A 21,678-nucleotide genomic window follows, 5' to 3' on the forward strand; every position below is an offset into this window, starting at 1 on the left:
AATGAAAAAAATCAGAAATGAAAATATTAGGTTTTACTTTAAAAAGCATGTACTCCACGAAACTGGAAAAATCTAAAATATAAATGAGATGGATAATTTTCTTGATAGATATCACTTACCAAAGTGTAAGCAAGACCAAGTAAACAAGTTAAATAGTCCTATAACCCTTAAGGAAATAGAAGCAGCCATGAAAAAGTCTCCCAATCAAAAAAAATCCATAGGACAGATTGTTTTATCACAGAATTCTACTAGACTTTCAAGAAAAAGTTAATACCAAAACTCCTAAAAGTATCCAACAAATAGAAACAAAAGAGACATGGTCAAACTCATTCTACAGGGCCACAGTCACCCTGATACCTAAACCAAACAAAGACTCAACAAAGAGAGAGTTTCAGACCAATTTCTCTTATGAATATTGATATTAAATACTCACACATTGAGTTCAAGAACACATCACTAACATAATCCACCAAGATCAAGTTGGCTTCATATCAGGTATGCAGGAATGGTTCAATATATCAAATGTAATCCACCATGTAAACAAACTGAAAGAAAAAAAAACAGGCTCATATTGTTAGATGTTGAAAAAGCCTTTAACAAAATCCAACACCACTTCGTGATGAAAGTCTTGGAGAGATTGGAGATACAAGATGCATACCTACACAAAATAAAGGCAATAAAAAGTAATCCAATAGCCAACATAAAATTAAATGGACAGAAATTCAACTAAAATCAGGGACAACACAAGGCTGCTCATGCTTTATCTATTCAATATAGTACTTGAAGTTCTAGCTAAAGAAATAAGACAACTAAAGAAGATCAAAGGGATACAAATTGGAAAGGAAGAAGTCAAAGTATTGGTATTTGCAAATGATAAGATAGTATACATAAGTGACCCCCAAAATTGTACCAGAGAATTCCTACAGCTGATAAATATCTTCAGCAAAGTGGCTGGATAAGATTATCCCCCACCCCTCACACAAAATTAGTAGCTCTTTTTAATTCAAGCAATAAATAGTCTGAGAAAGAAATTAGGGAAACAACACCCTTGACAATAGCCACAACTAATATAAAATATCTTGGTGTAACTCCAACCAAGCAAGTGAAAGGCTTGCATGAGAAGAAGAAATAAGAAGATGGAAAAAAATCTCCCATGATTTGTTAATTGATGGGATTAACATAGAAAAATGTCCATCATACCAAAAGCAGTCTACAGATTCAATGCAATGCTCATCAAAATTCCAATACAGTTCGTTACAGACAGGAAAGAGAAATTCTCAACTTCATATGGAAAAACAAAAAACCCAGGATAACCAAAACAATCATGTTCAATAAAAGAACATCTGGACATATCACCATCACTGATTTCAAGTGGTTCTCTAAGGCAACAGTAATAAAAACCACATGGTATTGGCATACAAACAGACAAGTAGATCAATTAAATCAAATTAAAGATCCAGGGCTAAACACACACACCTACAGGCAATTGCAATTGATTTTTGACAAGGAAGCCAAAACCATACAATGGAAAAAAGAAGGCATGTTAAACGAATAGTGTTGATTTAACTGGATGTCAGCATGTAAAATATGCAAATAGATTCATATTTACACCCTGCATAAAACTCAAGTCCAAGGGGGATCAAAGACCTCAACAGAAAACTGTATACACTATATATAAGAGAAGAAAAAGTGGAGAATAACTCAGAACACAATGGTACAGGAGATAGCTTTCTAAACAAAACATCAACAGCTCAGGCACTTAGATCAACAATTAATAAATGGGACTTCATGAAACTGAAAGGCTTCTGTAAGGTAAAGGACACTGTAAATAGGAAAAATCAGCAGCCTACAAAGTGGAAAAAGGTCTTCACCAACCCTACATCTGACAGAGGGCTAATATCCAATGTATAAAAAGAACTCAAGAAATTTAACACTAAACAACCAAATAACCCAATTAAAAAATGGGGTACAGAGTTAAACAGAATTTTCAACCGAGGAATCGTGGATGGCAGAGAACCACTTAAAGAAATGCTCAGCATCCTTAGACATCATGGGGATGAAAGTCAAAATGACTCTGAGATTTTATCTTACACCTGTCAGAATGGCTAAGATTAAAAACCCAAGTGACAGTACATGCTGGAGAGGATGCAAATCATGGGATACACCCCTCCATTGCTGGTGGGAGTGGAAACTTGTACAATTACTATGGAAATCAATCTGGAGGTTTCTCAGAAAATTGGGAATAGATATACCTCAAGATCTAGCTATACCACTTCTGGGCATATACCCAAAAGATGCTCCGCCATACCACAGGTAGACATGCTCAACTATGTTTATAGCAGCTTTACGCATAATAGAGAGAAGATGGAAGTAGTCTCGATGTCCCTCATCTGAAGAATGGATAAATGTGCTACATTTACATAATGGAATACTATTCAGCTTTTAAATACAAGATATCATGAAATTTGCAGGTAAATGGATGGCACTAGAAAAGGTAACACAAACCCAGAAAATCATGCATGCTATGCATTCACTCATAGGTGGATATTAGCCATAAAGTACAAGATAACCATGCTACAATCCACAGACCCAAAGATGCCAAAGAGGATCCAAAGGGAAGATGCCCAGTGGGAGAGGATGCACTTAGTCTTGCTGTGATTTGAAGCACTAGGGTGAGTTGATACCTCTTGATGGGCTTCCTTTCTCTCAGAAAAAGGAGAGCAACAGTCGGCAGAGGGACCAGGAAGGTGAGACTGGGTTGAGAGGATGGAGGGGATTGGGATCAGGCTGTAAAGAAATTAAGTAAATAAGTGGAAAGAAATCAAATTTGACAGGTGGATTACTGTGAATTCAAGGTCAGCCTAGTCTACAAAGCTAGTCTAGGACAAACAAGTCTACACAGAGAAACCTTGTATGGAAAAAGCAAGGAAACAACAACCACAAAAAATCAAATGGAACATAAAGCAACAAAATGTACCCATTGTAAGTCATGAAAAATATGACTTTTAGAAACATGTACATCTCTTCAAGAACCATTGTACACTTTAGTTTTATGTCAACTTGGCAAAAGCTAAGTTGTCTGAGAGGAGGGACTCTCAATTGAGAAAGTGCCTCAATAAGATCTGGCTGTAGGCAGGTTTATAGGGAATTGTCTTAATTAGTGATTGATTGGGAGGTGCTGGCTCACTATGGATGATTCTATCCCTGGGCTGGTGATCCTGGGTCACATAAGAAAGCAGACTGAGTAAGTCATGGAAACTTCTAGTAAACAGCACTCCTCCATGGCCTCTGCCCAGCTTCTGCCTCCGGGTTCCTGCAATGTTTGAGTTCCTGTTCTAAATTCCTCCAATTATAGTCCATGAGTTGGAAGGGTAAGGAAAATAATCCCTTTTCCCCCCAAGTTGCTTTAGTTATAGTGTTTCACCACAATATTAAAAACCCTAAGAGAACCATAAAACACTAAATGAGCAAAATTTTGTTCACCTAAAGTTCTTTTCTGCCGCTTGCCCTCTTTGCTTGGGCCCACAGAAGCAGACTCATGCTACTTGCATTGAATTAGTATGGCCTAGTCCAGAGTGACATATATCACACACAGATTTATTATGGCAGCCTATATACATCCCTGCAATTTTTATTGTTGTTATTATTATTATTATTATTATTATTATTATTATTATTATTAGCTTTTAGATATCACAAGCTTTTCTTGAGGATCAATTGTTTATTTTTGTTATGAAGCACTTTACTATTACACAAATATTGCATAATATTATGCCAGTCACATGTAAACATATAATGTGTTTCTGAGTTTTAACAATTATGAATAAAGTTCTCAAGACAAATTGTGTTAAAGCCACTGTGTGAACATATATTTATTTCATTTTAGTAAAGATTAAGCACTTTGATATCAGAATCCCTATGTTAAATGCAGTTTCATTTCACAAGAAACGAGCATGTTTTGAATAGCTTACCTCATCTTATTTTCTCTGCAGAATGGGAGAGTTCCCTTTACCCCTCATCTTTGCTAACACTTGATATTATCAATATATTAAAGTTTTACCATTGTACAAATTGAGGAGTTCTCATTTCTCTAAGTACTAATGATACTGACCATATTTTTCAAGTACTAATTGGTCACTCACATGTTTTCCTTAGTAAAATATGTGTTCATATATGTTCACCTCAGTAGATTTTATTTAAGAAACAAACACAGGAACCAATCATTTAAAGAACCAAGTACACCTAGAAATATAAAGTTTCCATTTTAAAAACTAATGGAACTGATAAGAGTTTTGTCACAAATAAACTAGTGTGATATCACTTTGGGACATGACCATGGAGGGACCCATGGGCATGTACAAAGGAGAGCAGAGAATTGACACAGGAAGAGCTGGGACCTGACATGGTTGTTCTTTTTTTTTTTTAATAAAACAGACAGAAATATTATGGTAAGATGTCCTGTTTCCTTTACAAAACTTCTTTCAGCCTAAACTTCATCTAAGCAGATACTGGATTGGATTAAAATACAATGGAAGAAAAGGAGGATGGCAGTGGATTGGCAAAGGTCCGTGTAAACTGGGATTAATAACTATATATGACTTTTAATATCTTGTAGATAAGTATTTATAAAATGCAGAATTCCATTTTCTTTATTAGATAAGATCAATCAAGAACAGGGAATAGATTGGTGTGGCGGTACACAGCTGTAATCCCAGGGCGGAAGAGACTGACTCAATAGGACTGTGAGTTTGAGGCTAGCCTGTACTACATAGTAGTAAAATGTAACAATTGTCTCAAACAAAGAAACTAAAATTAAAACAAATAAAACAAGTATACAAACAAACACTAGAGACATATCGTGTAGCTCAGTGCAAGAGCATTTGCTGAGCTTGCTCAGTGTCTTGGATTTGATATCCTAGCATCATTAAAAACATCAGCAAGAAGACAGCTTTATATGGAATGACATCAACATTCACGGTAAACGTTCTCTCTGAATAAAAATCTAGAAGAGTATAGAAAAAGAGTTTCACAGTGGACCTATCAGTGCTTTGAAGACGTTCCTATAACACACTTAGCTGCAATTAACATAGTTCAAAAAAGAATCAATTTTAATTTTTATCAAATAGTAATGTAAGAAAAACATTTCAACAGTTCCTACCAAACTAGGAGTAGAGAAACTTCAGCCCCATCCTTTTACTATTGGTGTTGCTAAGGACACCAGTTTTGCTTTCTCCGAGAGTGTGTTATCTTCTCAGTGTTGAAATACTGATTTTGGACATTTTCCTGCAGCATGTGGCATGATAACTGTGGCTCTTTCTTTTCCGTTAGCAACAGCTTTCATCACGCAATTTCCTCTTTTTGCTTTGGTCAAGTGGGGAGGGGCAGCGAATAACGAGCTTGACCATAACGAGCTTGACCATCACTGGGAAGAGATTCAGTTCCGCCTTTCTTCTTGGAGCCTCTGAGGGGACACAGGCAAGAAAGGCCAAGTTGTCTCCCAGTTCGGGGATCAATTCTCTCCACCAGAATCACTTCCTTGTGCCAGCACAGGTAACATCTGCTTTTGTTATTTTTCTATCACATGATTGTATGTAATCTAGAGAATTTCAGATGGTGTGACATACATGAGAGCAAGCTAGATGGGGAAGCCCTGCTGTTGGTGTAAGATCTGGCAGCATGTGAAAACTGGAGTTTGGCATGGGATATTTTTCTTTCTGGGTGTGCTGTGACTCCTGCTGTGTGCTTCAAAATTAAGGTAGATGACCTATAGTGTTCATGACACTTTAACTGGGCCAAACTTGCCTGTAGTTTTCCAGGACCCACTGGATCCTTCTATTTCCTCTTTCTCCCAGGCTTCTCACACCTAAAGTCTCAATAGGATGTCCTCCCCTCTTACCCACTATCCTGGTAGGTACAGTTTTTCATGGGGACGTACACCTTGGACTAGTGTCTCGATATAAGTGAGAATATAACATTTGTCTCTTGTTGCTTCTGGGTGAACTCACTCATTATGATCATTTCTAGTTCAATCCATTTGTCCACAAATTTTGGAAATTCCTTGTTTCTAATAGCTGAGTAGTATTCCATAGTGTAAATGTACCACAGTTTCTTTATCCATTCTTCTATTGAGGGACACGTAGGTTGTTTCCAAGTTCTGGCTATTATGAACAAGGCAGCTATGAACATGGTTGAGCATATGTCCCTGTTGTGTGGTAGTGCATCCTGTGGGTATATTCCAAGGAGTGGAATAGCTGGGTCTTGAGGAAGCCCTATTCCAATTTTTCTGAGAAAGCACCAGATAGCTTTCCAAAGTGGTTGTACTAGTAGGCGAGTCTGGGCCCTGGGGTCCTCTGCAAACTATGGCAACAGCCAAGGAAAAAATAGGCAGTAAACCTTGAACCCCTACCCAGACTAGCCGATGGATAGGACATTCTCCACTGTTGAGTGGAGAAGGAGATCTGACTTTCACACAAACTCTGGTGCCCCATATTGGACATGTCCCTTGGATGGAGATGTCTGGTGGCACTCAGAGGAAAGATAATAGGTCACCAAGGAGAGACTTGATACCCTATGAGCATATACAGGGGGAGGAGGTTCCCCTCAGACACAGACATAGGGGAGGGGAGTAGGGGGGAAGTGGGAGGAAGGGAGGAATGGGAGGATACAAGGGATGGGATAACAACTGAGATGTAATATGAATAAATTAATTTAAAAAACTGGGCCAAACATTTAAAGAGAATTCATTTTGAGGAAGTCATAATAGGAGCTTAGTAATATGGCTCAGTGTGCAAATACTTGTTACCCAGGCTGATTGATCATGTGACTTTCATCCTTGGAACACAGATAAAGGTGGAAGGAGAGAACACACATGGGAACAATTGTCCCCTGGACACATGTACATTATGGAATAGACCCCCATCCAATGAAATAATTAAGTGAAAACTAAAACTTGAAAAGTTCTGTAATCAACAATTTTTAAAATATTAGATGAAATGTGAATAATTTCAGAAAACTTCATAAATAAAAAACTAGAGAAGAATATTTCCATATGCAGTTTGTTTCCATATTATTTATTGCCTATAATTTCAGTTAAAAATGTAAATGGAAGCCTACTTATACGTAGTTACTATTTAATAATACATTGATTATCTATTATCCGATTAGATCCTTTTTTACATTTAATTAATTTATTCAGATTACATCTCAATTGTTATCCCATCACTTGTATCCTCCTGTTCCTCCCTCCATCCCACTTTCACCCTATTCCCTTCCCCTAGGTCTATGACCGAGGGGGACCTCCTCCCCTACTATATGGTCATAGGCTATCAAGTCTCATCTTGGTAGCCTGCTTATTCTTTCTCTTAGTGCCAACAAGCCAGATTAGATCCTTTATGGGCATTAGCTAATGACTGCCTAGTGACAAAATTTATTTTCACATAGCCTCCTTTAGCAACATCATGTACTAGAAGATTGGAAGTGAAATGATCATATACATGGAGTAATTTGAAATTAAAACTTCAGGTTGCATCCTGCGATGCTCCTCTCTCTTGCTCCCACATCCCACCCCTGCAATGATTCTATTTTCCTGGTTTCTGCAGCTACTCCAGGTGATGTAGCATCTCTGAAGACTTGGAGCCAAGACCCTCATGTAGAAGAAACACTGCAGCATTTGTCTTTCTGGGTGTCAGCCCACTCCGTAGGCTCTCTCCTAGTTGCATCCATTTACCAGGTCCAACCCTGGAGAAGAAAGAATATATAGGCTGTGGCTAGGTGGATAGGTTGGATATCGCAGGTGTTTCTGCTTTATAACTATACCCAGGAGATATTTCTAATTCTTCAAGCCTCAAATGTTAATCACCTGCACTATTAAACTTCATATATTCTTTTTAAGGTGGTGTCTGGGACCCACAGATAGTCAGTTATGTATAACTGAAAACTCTCCAAGAACATTTTGTATTCATATCCTTATCAAAATATTTAAATAATTCAAAAGCAAGGACTTAAATTTATTAAACTTTGAAATCTTGTTATTTGAATTGATCATTTTAAAAGTGTGTCAATGACTTGCAGAATTACAAACTTTGGGTAAAAATTTCTTTTGTCTATGTTAAGTATTTGTAACAAATAGGCAGTGTCAATATGATGATTCATTAATAAATTTTTAATTCTTTTCCATATATCCTAAAAATAATTGCTGTGCCTACTAAAAGTATAAACAACGTTAACAGAAATCTGCAAAGAGTTCTCACCTGTAGCTGAAATCAGGGTCTATGCAAGTTAGGGTATTTAGATCATTAAGGGAGTTGGTCAGACCCCGCCCCCTTCTGCCCACTGCAGCATCAGATCCAGGTACCTTCCTAAAGGTGGATGGTTTAACTTTTTCTTTAGAAATCATTGAAAGCTGTATACAAAACAAACCATACTTCACGTACACAACATGAGTGACCAGGACATCACTTACTCAACTGTGAGATTTCATACGTCTTCAGGGTTGCAGAACGCAGTGAGGCCTAATGAGACTCAAGGGCCCAGAGCAGCTGGCCACAGAGGTAAGTGTTTTATGTGTCTACATTTACCTGTTATTTATGCACTGCAAAGTTTTTGGCATTTGAAAATAATACACCACTAAAATTTTAATTTTTTAAAATTTTTTTTTGAGACATGGTTTCCCTGTGTAACACTGCCTGTCCTAGGCTCCAGTTTAGGGTCTGTTACTTGGACTGTGTCGGTGCCTCCAGTGCTTTCGGAAGGATGCTTTTTTGATCCTGTATAACTGGGTGATGGCACACGACTATCACACAGCTCCTTCTAGGCTGGCTCAGGAGGGTTCAATACTCAAGGTCAAAGGGGTAAAAAAGTTCAAATCTGGTGAAACCTCACACAAGTAGGACTTCTGAAGTCTTCCGCGTGTTAGGCACAATTCTACAATTTTAAAAGCATATTTTCAGTCGTTTCGTATCATGGACTCCTGTAAAATTTTTAGAGACCAGTATCTCCTTGTTTTCATGCTACAGAGAACTAGAATTAGTCCTGGGATTTGCTCTCTTCGTGGTGATGAATTCCTTGCTTTGTTTTGTTGATTCAAGAGCACTCAGTGTCCTGGAAGCTCATGGTGATGGTTCTTGGAGTCCTTTGTTTCCTTCTGCTGCTAAGTGTTGCCGTGTTGCTGACACAGAGTGAGTAACTGGGATGCATCTTCTTTGCCTTTCTGCCTAAGCAATGGCTTTAGACACTAAGGATGCAGTTAACCACTCTGTCCATTGTCCTGCCTTATATAACCAGGCAGTGTTCAGGACAGCTCTGGACTTTAATAGGTTTGCCTGACACACTGCAGCATCCTGTTCTTTCACATACCTATTCTGTGAGCTCTGGAGCTGCCTTGTTTTATCTCATGGTCATGTTCCTTCTGGGCTCAGGTGATTGTGAATCTTAGGAAATCATTCTGTGAGAAACAGCTGTGCAGAAGAAGCGACGCGCTTCTCTTCATTTTTCCCCAGTGTATAGTGAAGCCATGGTTGCATATATAGACTAGCTCTGTGCAGTGCCATTAAAGCCCCAGCCGTATTGGATTCTTTCACACATTTAGTGGAAGTCACTCCCAGCCTGTGCTAAAACATGGCCATGTATTTTTTTAGTTAGGTATGTATTTGTAAGTTTTATGCTCACGGTGATAAAATTAATGATTTGGAAGGTACAGTACTTCCGCCATAATTTAATTCAGATGTATCACTTACTGTACACTGAGATTGATTATAGAGAGAATTCAGTGTTTCCATTTTCATAGAGTTAATTGCGATGTTATATTCTAGATGTCAAAATATCAACTAAAATAATGATATGTGCTGTTAACTTTAGTTTTTCAGTTTAGACAAGAAAAGGAGGAACTGCAGGAAAATCTTAACAACCTTACTCAGATGTGCAGCACTCTGCAAAGTGAAAGCCACTTAAATAATGAAATATTGAGAAATAATTCTCCAGAGTATGATGCCTCAAAACAACAGAAGGAACGAGACTCCATCCGCAGAGGACAGAACAGATGCTTCAGGGAAACCAAGATGGGTTTAGAGTGCTCTCAGCCCACAGGTATGGAGGATCTTGACTACAGAACTGCATCATTTTCTAATTTCTGCTCCAGAAGTTTCAAAGTCCACTTAGCAGCTACATGCTGGGGACTCTGGGTTAATGGTTTGGAGTTTCCTTATTTCATGTAGTGGCCTGGAACCCCAGAAATCTCTCTTTGGATTAGGGGAGTCTTATGGCTTGTTGTTGACAGAGGCCATTCTGGGTTTCCTACTGCTCCCGGGAGATGCAATCACAAGTCAGCACCTCTGAGAATTCAGATCGTTTTGGCTTAAAAAGGCAAATCTACATCTCTAACTTTGGTGTTGATGGAACATGGACATTTTTAGTAAGAGTTTATGTACCAAATATTTAGGGTAAAATGAGCAAAGAATATTTAATAGATAAATAACTCTCTCTCTCTCTCTCTCTCTCTCTCTCTCTCTCTCTCTCTCTCTCTCTCTCTCTCTGTGTGTGTGTGTGTGTGTGTGTGTGTGTCCCTTCTGCCTTGGTATCAGAGAGTTGGCCTGTTTGTGACAAAGGATCCTCCCTGAAGTGTACATGGCAGCTTTACCATACTGTCTACACTTGTATAACTCTGTCAGTGACACAGCGAATGAAGCTGGAAAAGTGAAAACATCAAGCATTTCAAGGAACCTTTTTTTCCTTTCATCATGACTGGTTAACCTTAATCGACACACCTATAATTCATTATTAAATATTTTCAGTATTTAGAGTTTACAAAGTGTTCTTGCATATTGTCTCATTGTTCAAAGACTAATAATATATATTTTTAAAGTGGTACATTTAAAAATATGTGACAAGATAAGAAGGTAAAGCTCCAAAAATAGTCATTGAAATATCCTAGACTCATCAAAAGTATTTTACATTCTGATTTTAGAATAACATCACTATTGTCAGTAAATTGTAGTGTCATTCTGTAAAGCTTGTGATAGAAAACTGAGGCAGGAGTATTGTAAATTTAAGGCTAGCCTAGGCAGCCAAGGAAATTCCTAGCTAGCCTGAGCTACCCAGTGATCCTCTTCAAGGAAAGACAAAGGTTGGAGATAAAACGTATTTGTAGAGTGAGGCTATCCCTAGCACCTTACCCAAGAAATAAATCATGTGGAGATGATATTTCTATATAAGCTACACACATTTTAATGTATTCAATTTGATACTTTTGGGCTTATTGGGATATGGGTGTCCCCTTGAAGGCCGGAAGGCAGACTAGCTTCCTCATGTGTTTCTTATTTCTCTTAAGGTCAGGGCATTTAACATAGATTACAGCACAGATCTGAGTGCACAGCTGTTAGTGAGGGCAGATAAAGAACTCTGTCTCAGCATAGCTGTCTCTGAGCAGTACTCCAGCCCCTGGGATCTCACAAGCCTCTGCTCTTAGAAGGGCTGCCTTAGAAACCTCATCTAAGTGGAATCCGAAAGTCTGATCCTGGGCCTAGTGTGTTTCTCTTTCCTTTTTACCATGAAAATCATCCATGCTTCCCTGAGAGACTTTCTTGAGGACTTCTGAGAAAGGGAAGAAATAGACCCTGCTACTGCTTTAGTCATGAATCTACTCCTAAGAGACACTGTGTCCTGACCCTGACACACAGGGAGCAGTTGCATGGGCGACTTTCATTGCACATAAGATGCAACTCCTCTCTTGAGGGGTTAGGTGTGGGAAATGTTTTCATTATGTAGCCCAGGCTAAATTGGAACTCACTATATGGCTCAAGCAGGCCTGGAATTCACTGCTGAGCCTACACTGGCCTCAAACTGGGTGTGAACCTTAGCCTGTGGAATGCTGGGCTTATAGGCACAAGTCCTCATGCCTAGCTGGATTCACTTCCCTTAAAAAATACATAGTATTCCTTTGCGTGCATGTGCTGCATTTTGTCTGTTGATTCATCCTCAAGGAACACTTGAATTGCTTCCATACCTCTATTATAAACGATGCTGTATAGAGCATCTCAGTCTCTGAGAGCTGTGAGATTTTACTTAGTTATGGATATTTAATAAATACATTGCTCTGATAACAGAATACCAGAAAATAATAAATTAAATGATTCACCTCCTCTGTTGTAGGTAAATATGTTAAAGGACGTTGGTTTTGCTGTGGTATAAAATGTTATTATTTCATCATGGACAATAAAGACTGGCGTGGATGTAAAGAGACCTGCCAGGATTGTGGCTTATCCTTTTTGAAGATAGATGATGGTGATGAACAGGTACCATAGACTCTTATGTACACTTTTGTTCTTTTAGACTCTGTCTCCTACTCTTCCAGTATGAGATACTGAGCACAGGCAGGTGTTTTAAAAGAAAGACCTTCAAGGGCTGTGTATGGTTTGCCTGTTATGAGAGCAAAAACTGCAGTAAGAATCTCTCAGGATGCTCTCCTGGCTCAGGGTCAGGGCACATGGTCTGTTATAGAGACCTGACTGTTCTTCCAGAGGTCCTGAGTTCAATTCCCAGCAACCACTTGGTGGCTCAGAACCATCTATAATGAGATCTGATGCCCTCTTCTGGCACTCAGGTGTACATGGAGACAAGAGCACTGTATTCATAATAATAAATAAATCTTAAAAAAAGAGACTCTTATTTCTTAACAATCTCATCCTTTTCTCAGGAATCTATAAGTAGGTCCTTCAGAGAAGTACGTTTTCCCTAAATAAGTTTAACCCTTTAGTGTAGCACATCCTGTACCTGAGAGTTATTTATCTCCATAGAGTGACAACTAAATACCCAGAGGCTGTAGGCTAGAGTTTTCTCTTTGGGATCGCAAAGTGAGATTGCCATACAGGAGTAACTGGATGACAGTAGGGAAAGTAATTGCCCTCTGGGCTTATCTGCAATGTGAAATTATATGAGAACCGTGGAAGTGAATAGTTTCATCAATTAACCCATGGTGATTTTCACTGTATCTGTTCATAATATTTACTTTATAATATTCACGTTTCATAAAAGATACCTACTTTTGAAATGTGTATTCAAAAGAAAATAAGTGTCCGCACTGTCTTTTTACATTTACTAATAAAGAAATGTCCCCAAATTTATAACTTGTGTTTTTTTAGAGAAATGGTTGCAGGATCAGCCTGAAACCTTTGTCCTTTAGAACACGATGTACAATTTACACATCATTTTTATATATGTTTGAAAAAGTACAGCGTAAAATAACTGTTGCTGTCAAGTAATGGAATATTCCATTTGATACAATAAACATAGTTAAATTTAAAATTATATTCTAAAATAATTTTAGAAGACACCATCTACTCCAATGTCACATGGAAGACACATTAAACATTTCCAAATATCTCCAAATACTTCCAACTAGGAACTATAGGAAGACTTCCTCTCTGGACTTTGGAGCTCAGGTGCACAACTTTTCACACAGAATTTTTCATCTCAATAATTTTGTTTGAAGACAAGGGGTCACTTACGATGAACACTACCCTTATCCTTTTGTAGTCTCCTGAAATGTGCACACGAGTAATTTCATGAAGGTTCAGTATTACTGAAGGAGCCAGGCATGCAGTGTGCATTTAGAAGTCTGAAGTCAGGAGATGGTGAGGTCGGGACCAGCCTTGGCTGCACAGTGAGCCTTTGTCTAGGAAACTCAGTCATGAGTCATTTCCTGAATCCAGTGTCTCTAGACACCTGAAGTTTTGACTTTAAATAAATTATGTAACTCACATTGGCTTTGACATTAATGAGTGGCTCATGGAAAATCAATTGAAAATGAACTTGAGGGCCCTGAAGGACTGGAGGACAGGACAGCAGAGAACTGACAGGGGGAATAGCTGGGTCTTGTTATGGTTGTTCTTTTAAAATTTTTACCAAAAAGACAAATTTTATGATCAGATGTGTTGCTTCCTTTACAGACGTTCCTTCAGCCCAAGCTCTCTACAAATCATTACTGGATTGGATTATCCAACGTCAAAGGAGGATGGACATGGACTGGCCATGGCCCATCTAAACTGTGAGTTTCCTGATCCCTCATCCTCTGACAGTGACGGAGGACTGTGTGTGTATAAAGGCCTTTCTCTCATTCCACATGGCTCTCCTCATTATCAATGGAGCACGGGGGTAAGGACACAACGCATAAGATAGTGTTTGAGCACGTGGTAGACCAAGAAGAGGATGGTCTAGAAGCTGACTGCTAGTGATGTAAAACTGAACACAGGTCAGGACTGTGTGTTCTAAGATGCACAGGCCACAAGCAAACCAAAAGCTTAAGATGACATTAGGTGACTGGGTCATCCTGACAGACATAGTGAGTATCTCAAACATTCACTTGCCATGTTTCTGTAGTTAGCTGATAGAATTGTTTGTTATTTCTAAATATAAGGATGTGTTAATATATGTGTGTCCACTTTCCGGTTTCATGGCGTTATAGCGTATAAGCTCTGAAGTTGTTCATTTCTAATCTGGTACAAAACTGTTCATTAATTTTCTTTATTAGTAAGATTTCATAAAAGTCTCATACATATACAGAATGAAATATGATCATATCCATCCCATACTTGCCCTCTCAACCTCTTTCTGACTGTACCGTAAAGCGTTCCCCTTTACCCATGTCTTTTTAATTAACTGTACACAGGAGCGTGGTTGTAGGCCTTCCACTGGAGCAAGGAAATATAGCAGTGGCCACACTCTCAACAAAGACTGTTTCCTTTTTCTAGCGGCTGTCCCCTAACAATAGTGTTTAGCTGAGTTGCAGAGGCTTCCTCTCCACATATACAGGAGTTTTGGCTGCCTTGAATCTTTTTCAGTCCCAGCTTTCGTGGATTTGTGCATGGGAAATGCCCATCAGCTGGCTCTTACATTCTTTCTGCTTCATCTTCCATGGTTTTCTCTGAGTTTTGGGTGTGGTGTTGAGGCAGTTGATGAAGATGTCCTCATAGGGCTGAGCACATGTTCTCTTCCATTCAGCACTTTGACTAGTTCTGCAGCTCTTTGCTGCCCACTGCAAAAACCAAAAACCAAAACATCCAAAATAAGAACAACAACAACAACAACAAAAACCTTATATGACAGAAGCAACCCAGGTCTAAACACAAATGTCAAAAGTACACCTTAGCAAATTGATTATAGCAGGTTCCAACCTGGGGCCAATGACTTTCCCATACATGGGCTTCTGATTTAGATTACAAAACCAAATTTAAGTTCCCTCATGTTGTAAAGACTCAACTCCAGAAGTAAGCAGGTAGTTATCCTATAACAATGGCACCTCTGGGCACCTTGCCTAGCAGTTTAGCGTTGTAGCATGCAGGGTCCAGTCCTGGCTAGGCCCACTCAAATCTTTTCTTCCCTGCAACCTGCAAAGCACCTTCTGAACCTTTGAAAGCTAGCCTAGGGGATGTTGTTTTTGATTGCTTTGAGACTGATTTTTCTATGTGCTGACATCTAAGTGTGTGGTGTCTTCAGAAATATGATCTTACCATGTAGTTATGGTGTAGGTATGGGAGCCTGTGATGTGTTGGATACCTCTGTGGTCTATCTGACCAGTAATCCCTCTGAAGTATCCTTTGAGTTGCATTTTGATTTTTATTTAATAACTCAACGTTTCCATGGTTCTACTTCTTTTATAGTTATATTTTGATTTTTTAAAAATATATTTTATTAATTTTACATCTCAATTGTTATCCCATCCCTTGTATCCTTCCAGTTCTCCCTCCCTCCCATTTCCCCCTTACTCCCCTCCCCTATGACTGTGACTGAGGGGGACCTCCTCCCCCTGTATATGCTCATAGGGTATCAAGTTTCTTCTTGGTAGCCTGCTATCCTTCCTCTGAGTGCCACCAGGCCTCCTCATCCAGGGGATGTGGTCAAATATGGGCACCAGAGTTCGTATGAAAGTCAGTCCCCACTCTCCACTCAACTGTGAAGAATGTCCTGTCCATTGGCTAGATCTGGGCAGGGGTTTGAAGTTTACTGCATGTATTGTCCCTGGCTGGAGCCATAGTTTGAGCAGGACCCCTGGGCCCAGATCCACCTGTCATAACCATCTACTTCTAGGACCCTCTGTGTCCTTCTATTTCCACATTGTCCATTGATTCTCTCACCTAGAGTCCCAATAGGATGTCCTCCCCTCTGTCTCACTTTCCTGGTGAGCAAAGATTTTCTTGGGACATGCCCCTTGGGCTAGGGTCCAGATATAAATGAGTATATACCATTTGACTCTTTCGGCTTCTGGGTTAACTCACTCATTATGATCATTTCTAGTTCAATCCATTTGTCTACAGATTTTGGGAATTCCTTGTTTTTAATAGCTGAGTAGTTCCATAGTGTAAATATACCACAGTTTCTTTATCCATTCTTTTACTGAGGGACACTTAGGCTGTTTCCAGGTTCTGGCAATTCAAAACAACTCTGAGATTCCACCTTACACCTGTATTTTGATTTTTTGATAAAATATATTTTGATCAGATTTCTCACAACCTAATAACTCCCAGATCCTCCACATCTCTAAACCCAACTAATTTCATGTTCTTTCTCTCTCTTTATCTCTAAATATGAAAATCACAACAATCACAACAACAAAAGTCAAACAGAGGAAAAATGATAAAAACATATAAATGCACACAAACCCCCAATCCATCAAAGAAACATGGAATCTGAATTGTGTTTGTCAACTATGAGCTTACTAAGTAGCACGTGTCCATATAAACTTTTATACATCCCTTGATTTGTTGAGTTCACCTTTCATCTTCTCTTGCCCCTTATCTTACAGTACTATGTCAATTGATCCTTTAATCCTCATATTTCCTCCCTCTATTTTCATATCACATTTTTATCATCCCTCCTACTTAATGATGTTTTAAAAAATACTAAATATTAACATCTCTCCTATAGGGATTTTGTGTTTTTCCTTAGATAACTTTGGAAGCCAGTATATTATTAAGTTGCCTTCTATATAATTTAAAAGTCATTTTAATTTCAATTGCTTTCTGTTTCGTTTTAAAATAAAGGTTCCTGTTACTCAGGCTTGCCTTGCACCCCTGATGCTCATGTCTCGGGTGATCAGAACGCAGGCAAGTTTGACTGTGCCTGTCATGTCCTTTTTCCTGAACAGATATCAACCGCTATTACTTTATATGCTTTGGATTATAATCATAGCATCTGAACTCATACTCTTTGGATGTGCTGGGTCTGCTGGCTTTTGGTCATGACGCTACTTTCTTTGTGGTGTTCACTGAGTTTCTTCTTCAGCAGACTGAGAAAGTATCTGTGCCTGGGAATGTGGCAGTTCCGAGTCACTGCTACCTAAATGTGTCTTTGCCAGTGTGGATGGGTAGCTTCCAAACCTGCAGGGAAATACCACCTTCTCTCTCATCCAAGCTTGCTCTCATGCAGGCTGACACAGAGGTGGTCAGAGAACAAACAGACTTACAATATGTACTAATATGTTTCAATCAAGAGATGAATACTATATTATTGATTTTGTTTTTACAAAATAATGTTTATTTCACACAGGCTAGCTCTGTTTCACCTGCCACTATCTCTTAAACACTAGGCTTGCTGCTGTTTTCTATCATGACTGGCACCAGAGTTAACAAATTGTTTATGAACTATATAGCTCTATACAGAGTTAGAGACAGGCAGGGAGTAACATTAAGAGTGAGGTGCCAGGCATGGAAAGGATGCCTGCATCCAGTTTGGGAGATCTACTGTTGTGGAAGTTTTAGGTTATCATATGTAAACACGTTTTTGTTTTAATCTCCGTTGTGGGATATGGGAGCAGCTACAGTTTGTCCACAGCTGATAACTGCCTCATGAGAGGATGTGTGATCTTTGTTAGCTGGAACTGCCTCACGCATGGGGGTTTAGTCTTTGCTAGTGGGACTAAATGCCAGACTCAAAGACAGACTGAGGGCACATGATAGAAGAAGGCTGCTGCTGCTCCTGGTGGCTGTTGATGCAGTTTGAGAGAAAGTTGGAAATATCCTGCAATGACGATTGGAATTGCCCTAAGAAACCCGATAACTCTAACCAGCAGGAAGTAGCCTATGACCCCTCTCCCTACTAACCTTTCTCTCCTACTCTGTGTTGGAAAGGAATGTGGTGGAGATGGGAGGTAGAAGCTTAAGGGGCCCCAATCAACTAGGGTTTGAAAAGTCACACCAACGTTCTGCTGTGCTACAGACTTGTTCTCTGGTGTGATTACTAGGGCCAGGCCTGAGCCTGAGTAAGAATATCTAGTGGTCAGAAAAGTCTCTGTGGTAACCAAAAGCTTCTTCACCAGTGGGAAGACGCAGAGGCTTGTATAACTGCTGACAATGCCAGCTTCTGATGAACCTAGCAAGCAGCTGTGAACTTAACCTTTTTTGGGGGGAGGGTAGAGGTCTATGTGGGCATCACTATGGGAAGTAATGTTAAGAGCTCATTGTACAGTACATGTGTTTCCTGTGACTATTAATAGCTAGTGTCTGCTGGATTCTCTTCCCTTTTTTTTTTAACATGTTCAACACAATGCTTTACTGAGTGTACTCATATACTCATTTATACTGCATCTTTTTCATTGTTCATGCTTTTATTTTTTATTTTTTTAATTGCTTCTTTGTTGTGTTTCATACCATGCATCCCAGTCCTGCTCATCTCTCCGTCCCTTTGCATTTGCCTCCTGTGGAATTGTGATCAAGAGATTATTTTGATTTGTACTTTATATATATATTATACATAAATATATAAATGTATTATATATTTAATTATAATTATGTGTTTATAAGTATAATTTATTATACTTATTTATTTTGTATGAATATCTGCACATGTGTGTGACCATGTCACAGGACATATGTAGTTGGAGGGCAGTTGAAGGAGTCACTTCTTTCCTTCTACTGTGTGGTATCTCAGGTCTGATCTCTGGTTGTCAGGTTTGGTGGTAATGTCTTCTATCTACTGAGACATGTAAATGAGGTTAGAGAAAATGAAAAACTTTTAATGATACACTTAGGATTAATTCCATATTCTGTATATTTTGGTCAATAAACTTTGTTTTGAAAATCTTGCTCTGCATCAATATAAGCTTCAAATTTAAATAACTGCCCATTATATGTTTTGCTTTATAGAGATTTGACGGCCATGGATTCACGACAGTCAAGTGGAGGCTGTGCGGATTTCAGTTTTAGAGGCATACGTGGTGGTGACTGTGCTAGAAAACTCCCCTGTATCTGTGAAAAGAAATGGAATAAATTCACGGATTCAGTGTACTCTATGAAGGAAAAATAAAAATGGAGCATTTTGTCACTTTTGATGACTTCCTGTGATGATTTCTGACTACTTAATGACTCGGTGTTTTAACCAAGAAGTCAGTCAGCTGAGCAAATAGAAAAATGAGTAGGAGAGAGAAGAAATGTTCTTCTGAAATCTAACTTGACAGAGCAGAAGCTGCCTTCCTTGCTAATAAACACAGCAGCTTGTGTGTGGAGAACATCCTTTGTTACAAGCCCCAAGGAATCGCTCTTTGTTTCCTGAATGACACACAGAGCCCAAAACAGAGCCTGATAACAACACTTGCTTCATCATCCTGAGATGACACACTAGGGTATGCTATTTTGACATCCCATGGCTATGACATCACAGCTCAGAACTAAGATGCTGTTATGGGTTTCTATTTGTTGGTTGGTTATTGTTTGTTTGTTTTTTTATACATAAAAGAATAAATTTTTAAAAAGAATTTATTTGCTTTACCATATAATTTCATAATTAGGCTAGTTCAAGAAACTCACACAACCATCCATATGTGTTCTCATTCTCTCTCTCTCTCTCTCTCTCTCTCTCTCTCTCTCTCTCTCTCTCTCTCTCTCTTATAATTTGAAGCCACATAGGAACAGTATTATTCATTGAGACTGGGTGGATGTCATGGCACTTATAACCTTCTAGGTACATGAGTTTGAGTGCAGCCTAGTTTACATACAAAGTTTGAAGCTATAGTATGCTACAGAGTGAGACTGTCTTATTAAGTGTAATAATAATGATGATAATAGTAATGATAAGCTTATTCATAAATATTTTTCAGGGTCAAACAATTTCATTTATATCACCATACTAAGACAATAAAGCTCATGAAATTTGGTATTGACTTAATAGCATATCTTATCCCACATCCACATTCATATGTCACTTTTCTGCATTGTATCACTGTACATGTTCCTACACTATCACTAGTGCATTCACTTGTACTATCCTTTAGTTCTTAAGTGGTTGTTGACTTATGCTGCCCTTGCTTTCTGACCTTGACATAAAAAAACCTCAAATTTGACCATGGAGTGTGTATCTAATAAAATGTACTCACTGTAAGACATGAGAAAAATGAGTTTTAAAAATATGTACATCTCTTCAAGAACCATATGTGCATCTCTTCAAATATGTGTATCTCTTCAAGTACAGTCTAGCTTTATTTCAACTTGACACAAGCTAAAGTCACGTGAGAAGAGGAAATGCCAGTTGAGAAGGTGCCTCAGTGAGATCTGGAGGTAGGCGCGCAGGCTTATAGGGAATTTCCTTCCTTCCTTTCTTCCATCCTTCCTTTCTTTTTTTGTAAATTTTAGGATTTATTGTGCTTTATTTTTGATATAATTCTTATATAACACATACCACTAACATATTCACAAGAGGTTAACAATTTAAAATGCACAGATACCAACCAAGAGTAATTTACAACTGCTGTCACTCAACAGATGTTCCTGGAGACTCTTCTGGGTCTTCATGACTAAAGGGATGATTGCTCCTACTCTGGAACATTTTTTTTCTATTGTACAATAGTGGGGATGAGAGTAGTAATGTGTACTAATGCCAAACAAAATGAAAAATTTAACCTGCTTTGACTTAGGGAATATTACCGAGAAGACAACACATATTGAATGTTATTTAGGAAACAGCACAGATGGTGTAATTGAAATTTAAATATTTACTTACTAATGGCTGCTTAATTTTTCTACCATTGTGCTGTTATTGCTCTTTTTCTGAGTTCTGGTTTAGTTTCCCCAAACAGATTCTATTGAGAGTCCCACTAAACTACACTGGCTATCAGATGACTTGACTTGGGAACGTCTGCATTGGCACCTGTAAACTTATTCTTTCTTGTTATTTCAGTAAGGTTTTATGTACTCAATTCTTTAAGAAATGACAAATTCTAGGTGTTTATTGTTCAGTGAGAACATGAAGCCTAAGCAACATGACACTTTGTGAGGAAAATGAAAAGTGCTCAGGAAAAAAAGAAATTTTTATTTTGAAATTGAAAATACTTTCCCAAACTAATTTTTAAAACATTTTCATCATAATAATACATAGAGAATTTTCTTAATTAATGATAGATTGCAAGGTCCTAGCTCATTGCCTCTTGGCCTCCCCACCTGGGCCCAGGCAAGTAGAAACATGCTACTTGTACTGTAAATTAGTATGGCCTAGTCCAGAGTCTCAGAGGCTAGACACAGATCTGTGGTTGCCTCCAGGTATCGCTGCATATTTCACTATCACTACAATAATTATAGATAATATTATTATTGTTGTTGTTTAGCTAACTCAAGCCTTTTTACAGATCATTTGCATTACTAAGCACAGTATTACAAAATATTTCATATTCTTTAATATTTTGCCATTCTTATATGAAAATAT

At 38.5% G+C, this 21,678-nt stretch overlaps 1 protein-coding gene across 3 annotated transcripts; it reads left to right on the forward strand.

The window, feature by feature from the left end:
• Nucleotides 1-5,417: 5,417 nt before the first annotated feature.
• LOC311588596 (killer cell lectin-like receptor 2) lies at nt 5,418-19,342 on the forward strand. Of its 3 annotated transcripts, XM_084766386.1 has the most exons (8): nt 5,427-5,550; nt 7,599-7,696; nt 8,389-8,549; nt 9,087-9,176; nt 9,856-10,083; nt 12,145-12,287; nt 13,941-14,038; nt 19,131-19,342. In XM_084766386.1, exons 3-8 carry the CDS (start codon nt 8,438-8,440, stop codon nt 19,288-19,290), a joined length of 831 nt encoding a protein of 276 aa, XP_084622512.1. In that variant the 5' UTR covers nt 5,427-5,550; nt 7,599-7,696; nt 8,389-8,437; the 3' UTR covers nt 19,291-19,342. The 3 variants fall into 3 exon arrangements, with proteins under 3 accessions (XP_084622511.1, XP_084622512.1, XP_084622513.1); XM_084766385.1 differs by lacking the exon at nt 7,599-7,696 and having other exon boundaries at nt 5,418-5,550; XM_084766387.1 differs by lacking the exons at nt 5,427-5,550; nt 7,599-7,696 and having other exon boundaries at nt 8,452-8,549; nt 9,015-9,176.
• Nucleotides 19,343-21,678: the final 2,336 nt, after the last annotated feature.

The sequence above is a fragment of the Acomys minous genome, assembly GCF_964271855.1.
Source record: "Acomys minous genome assembly, chromosome: 17".
Lineage (NCBI taxonomy): Eukaryota > Metazoa > Chordata > Mammalia > Rodentia > Muridae > Acomys > Acomys minous.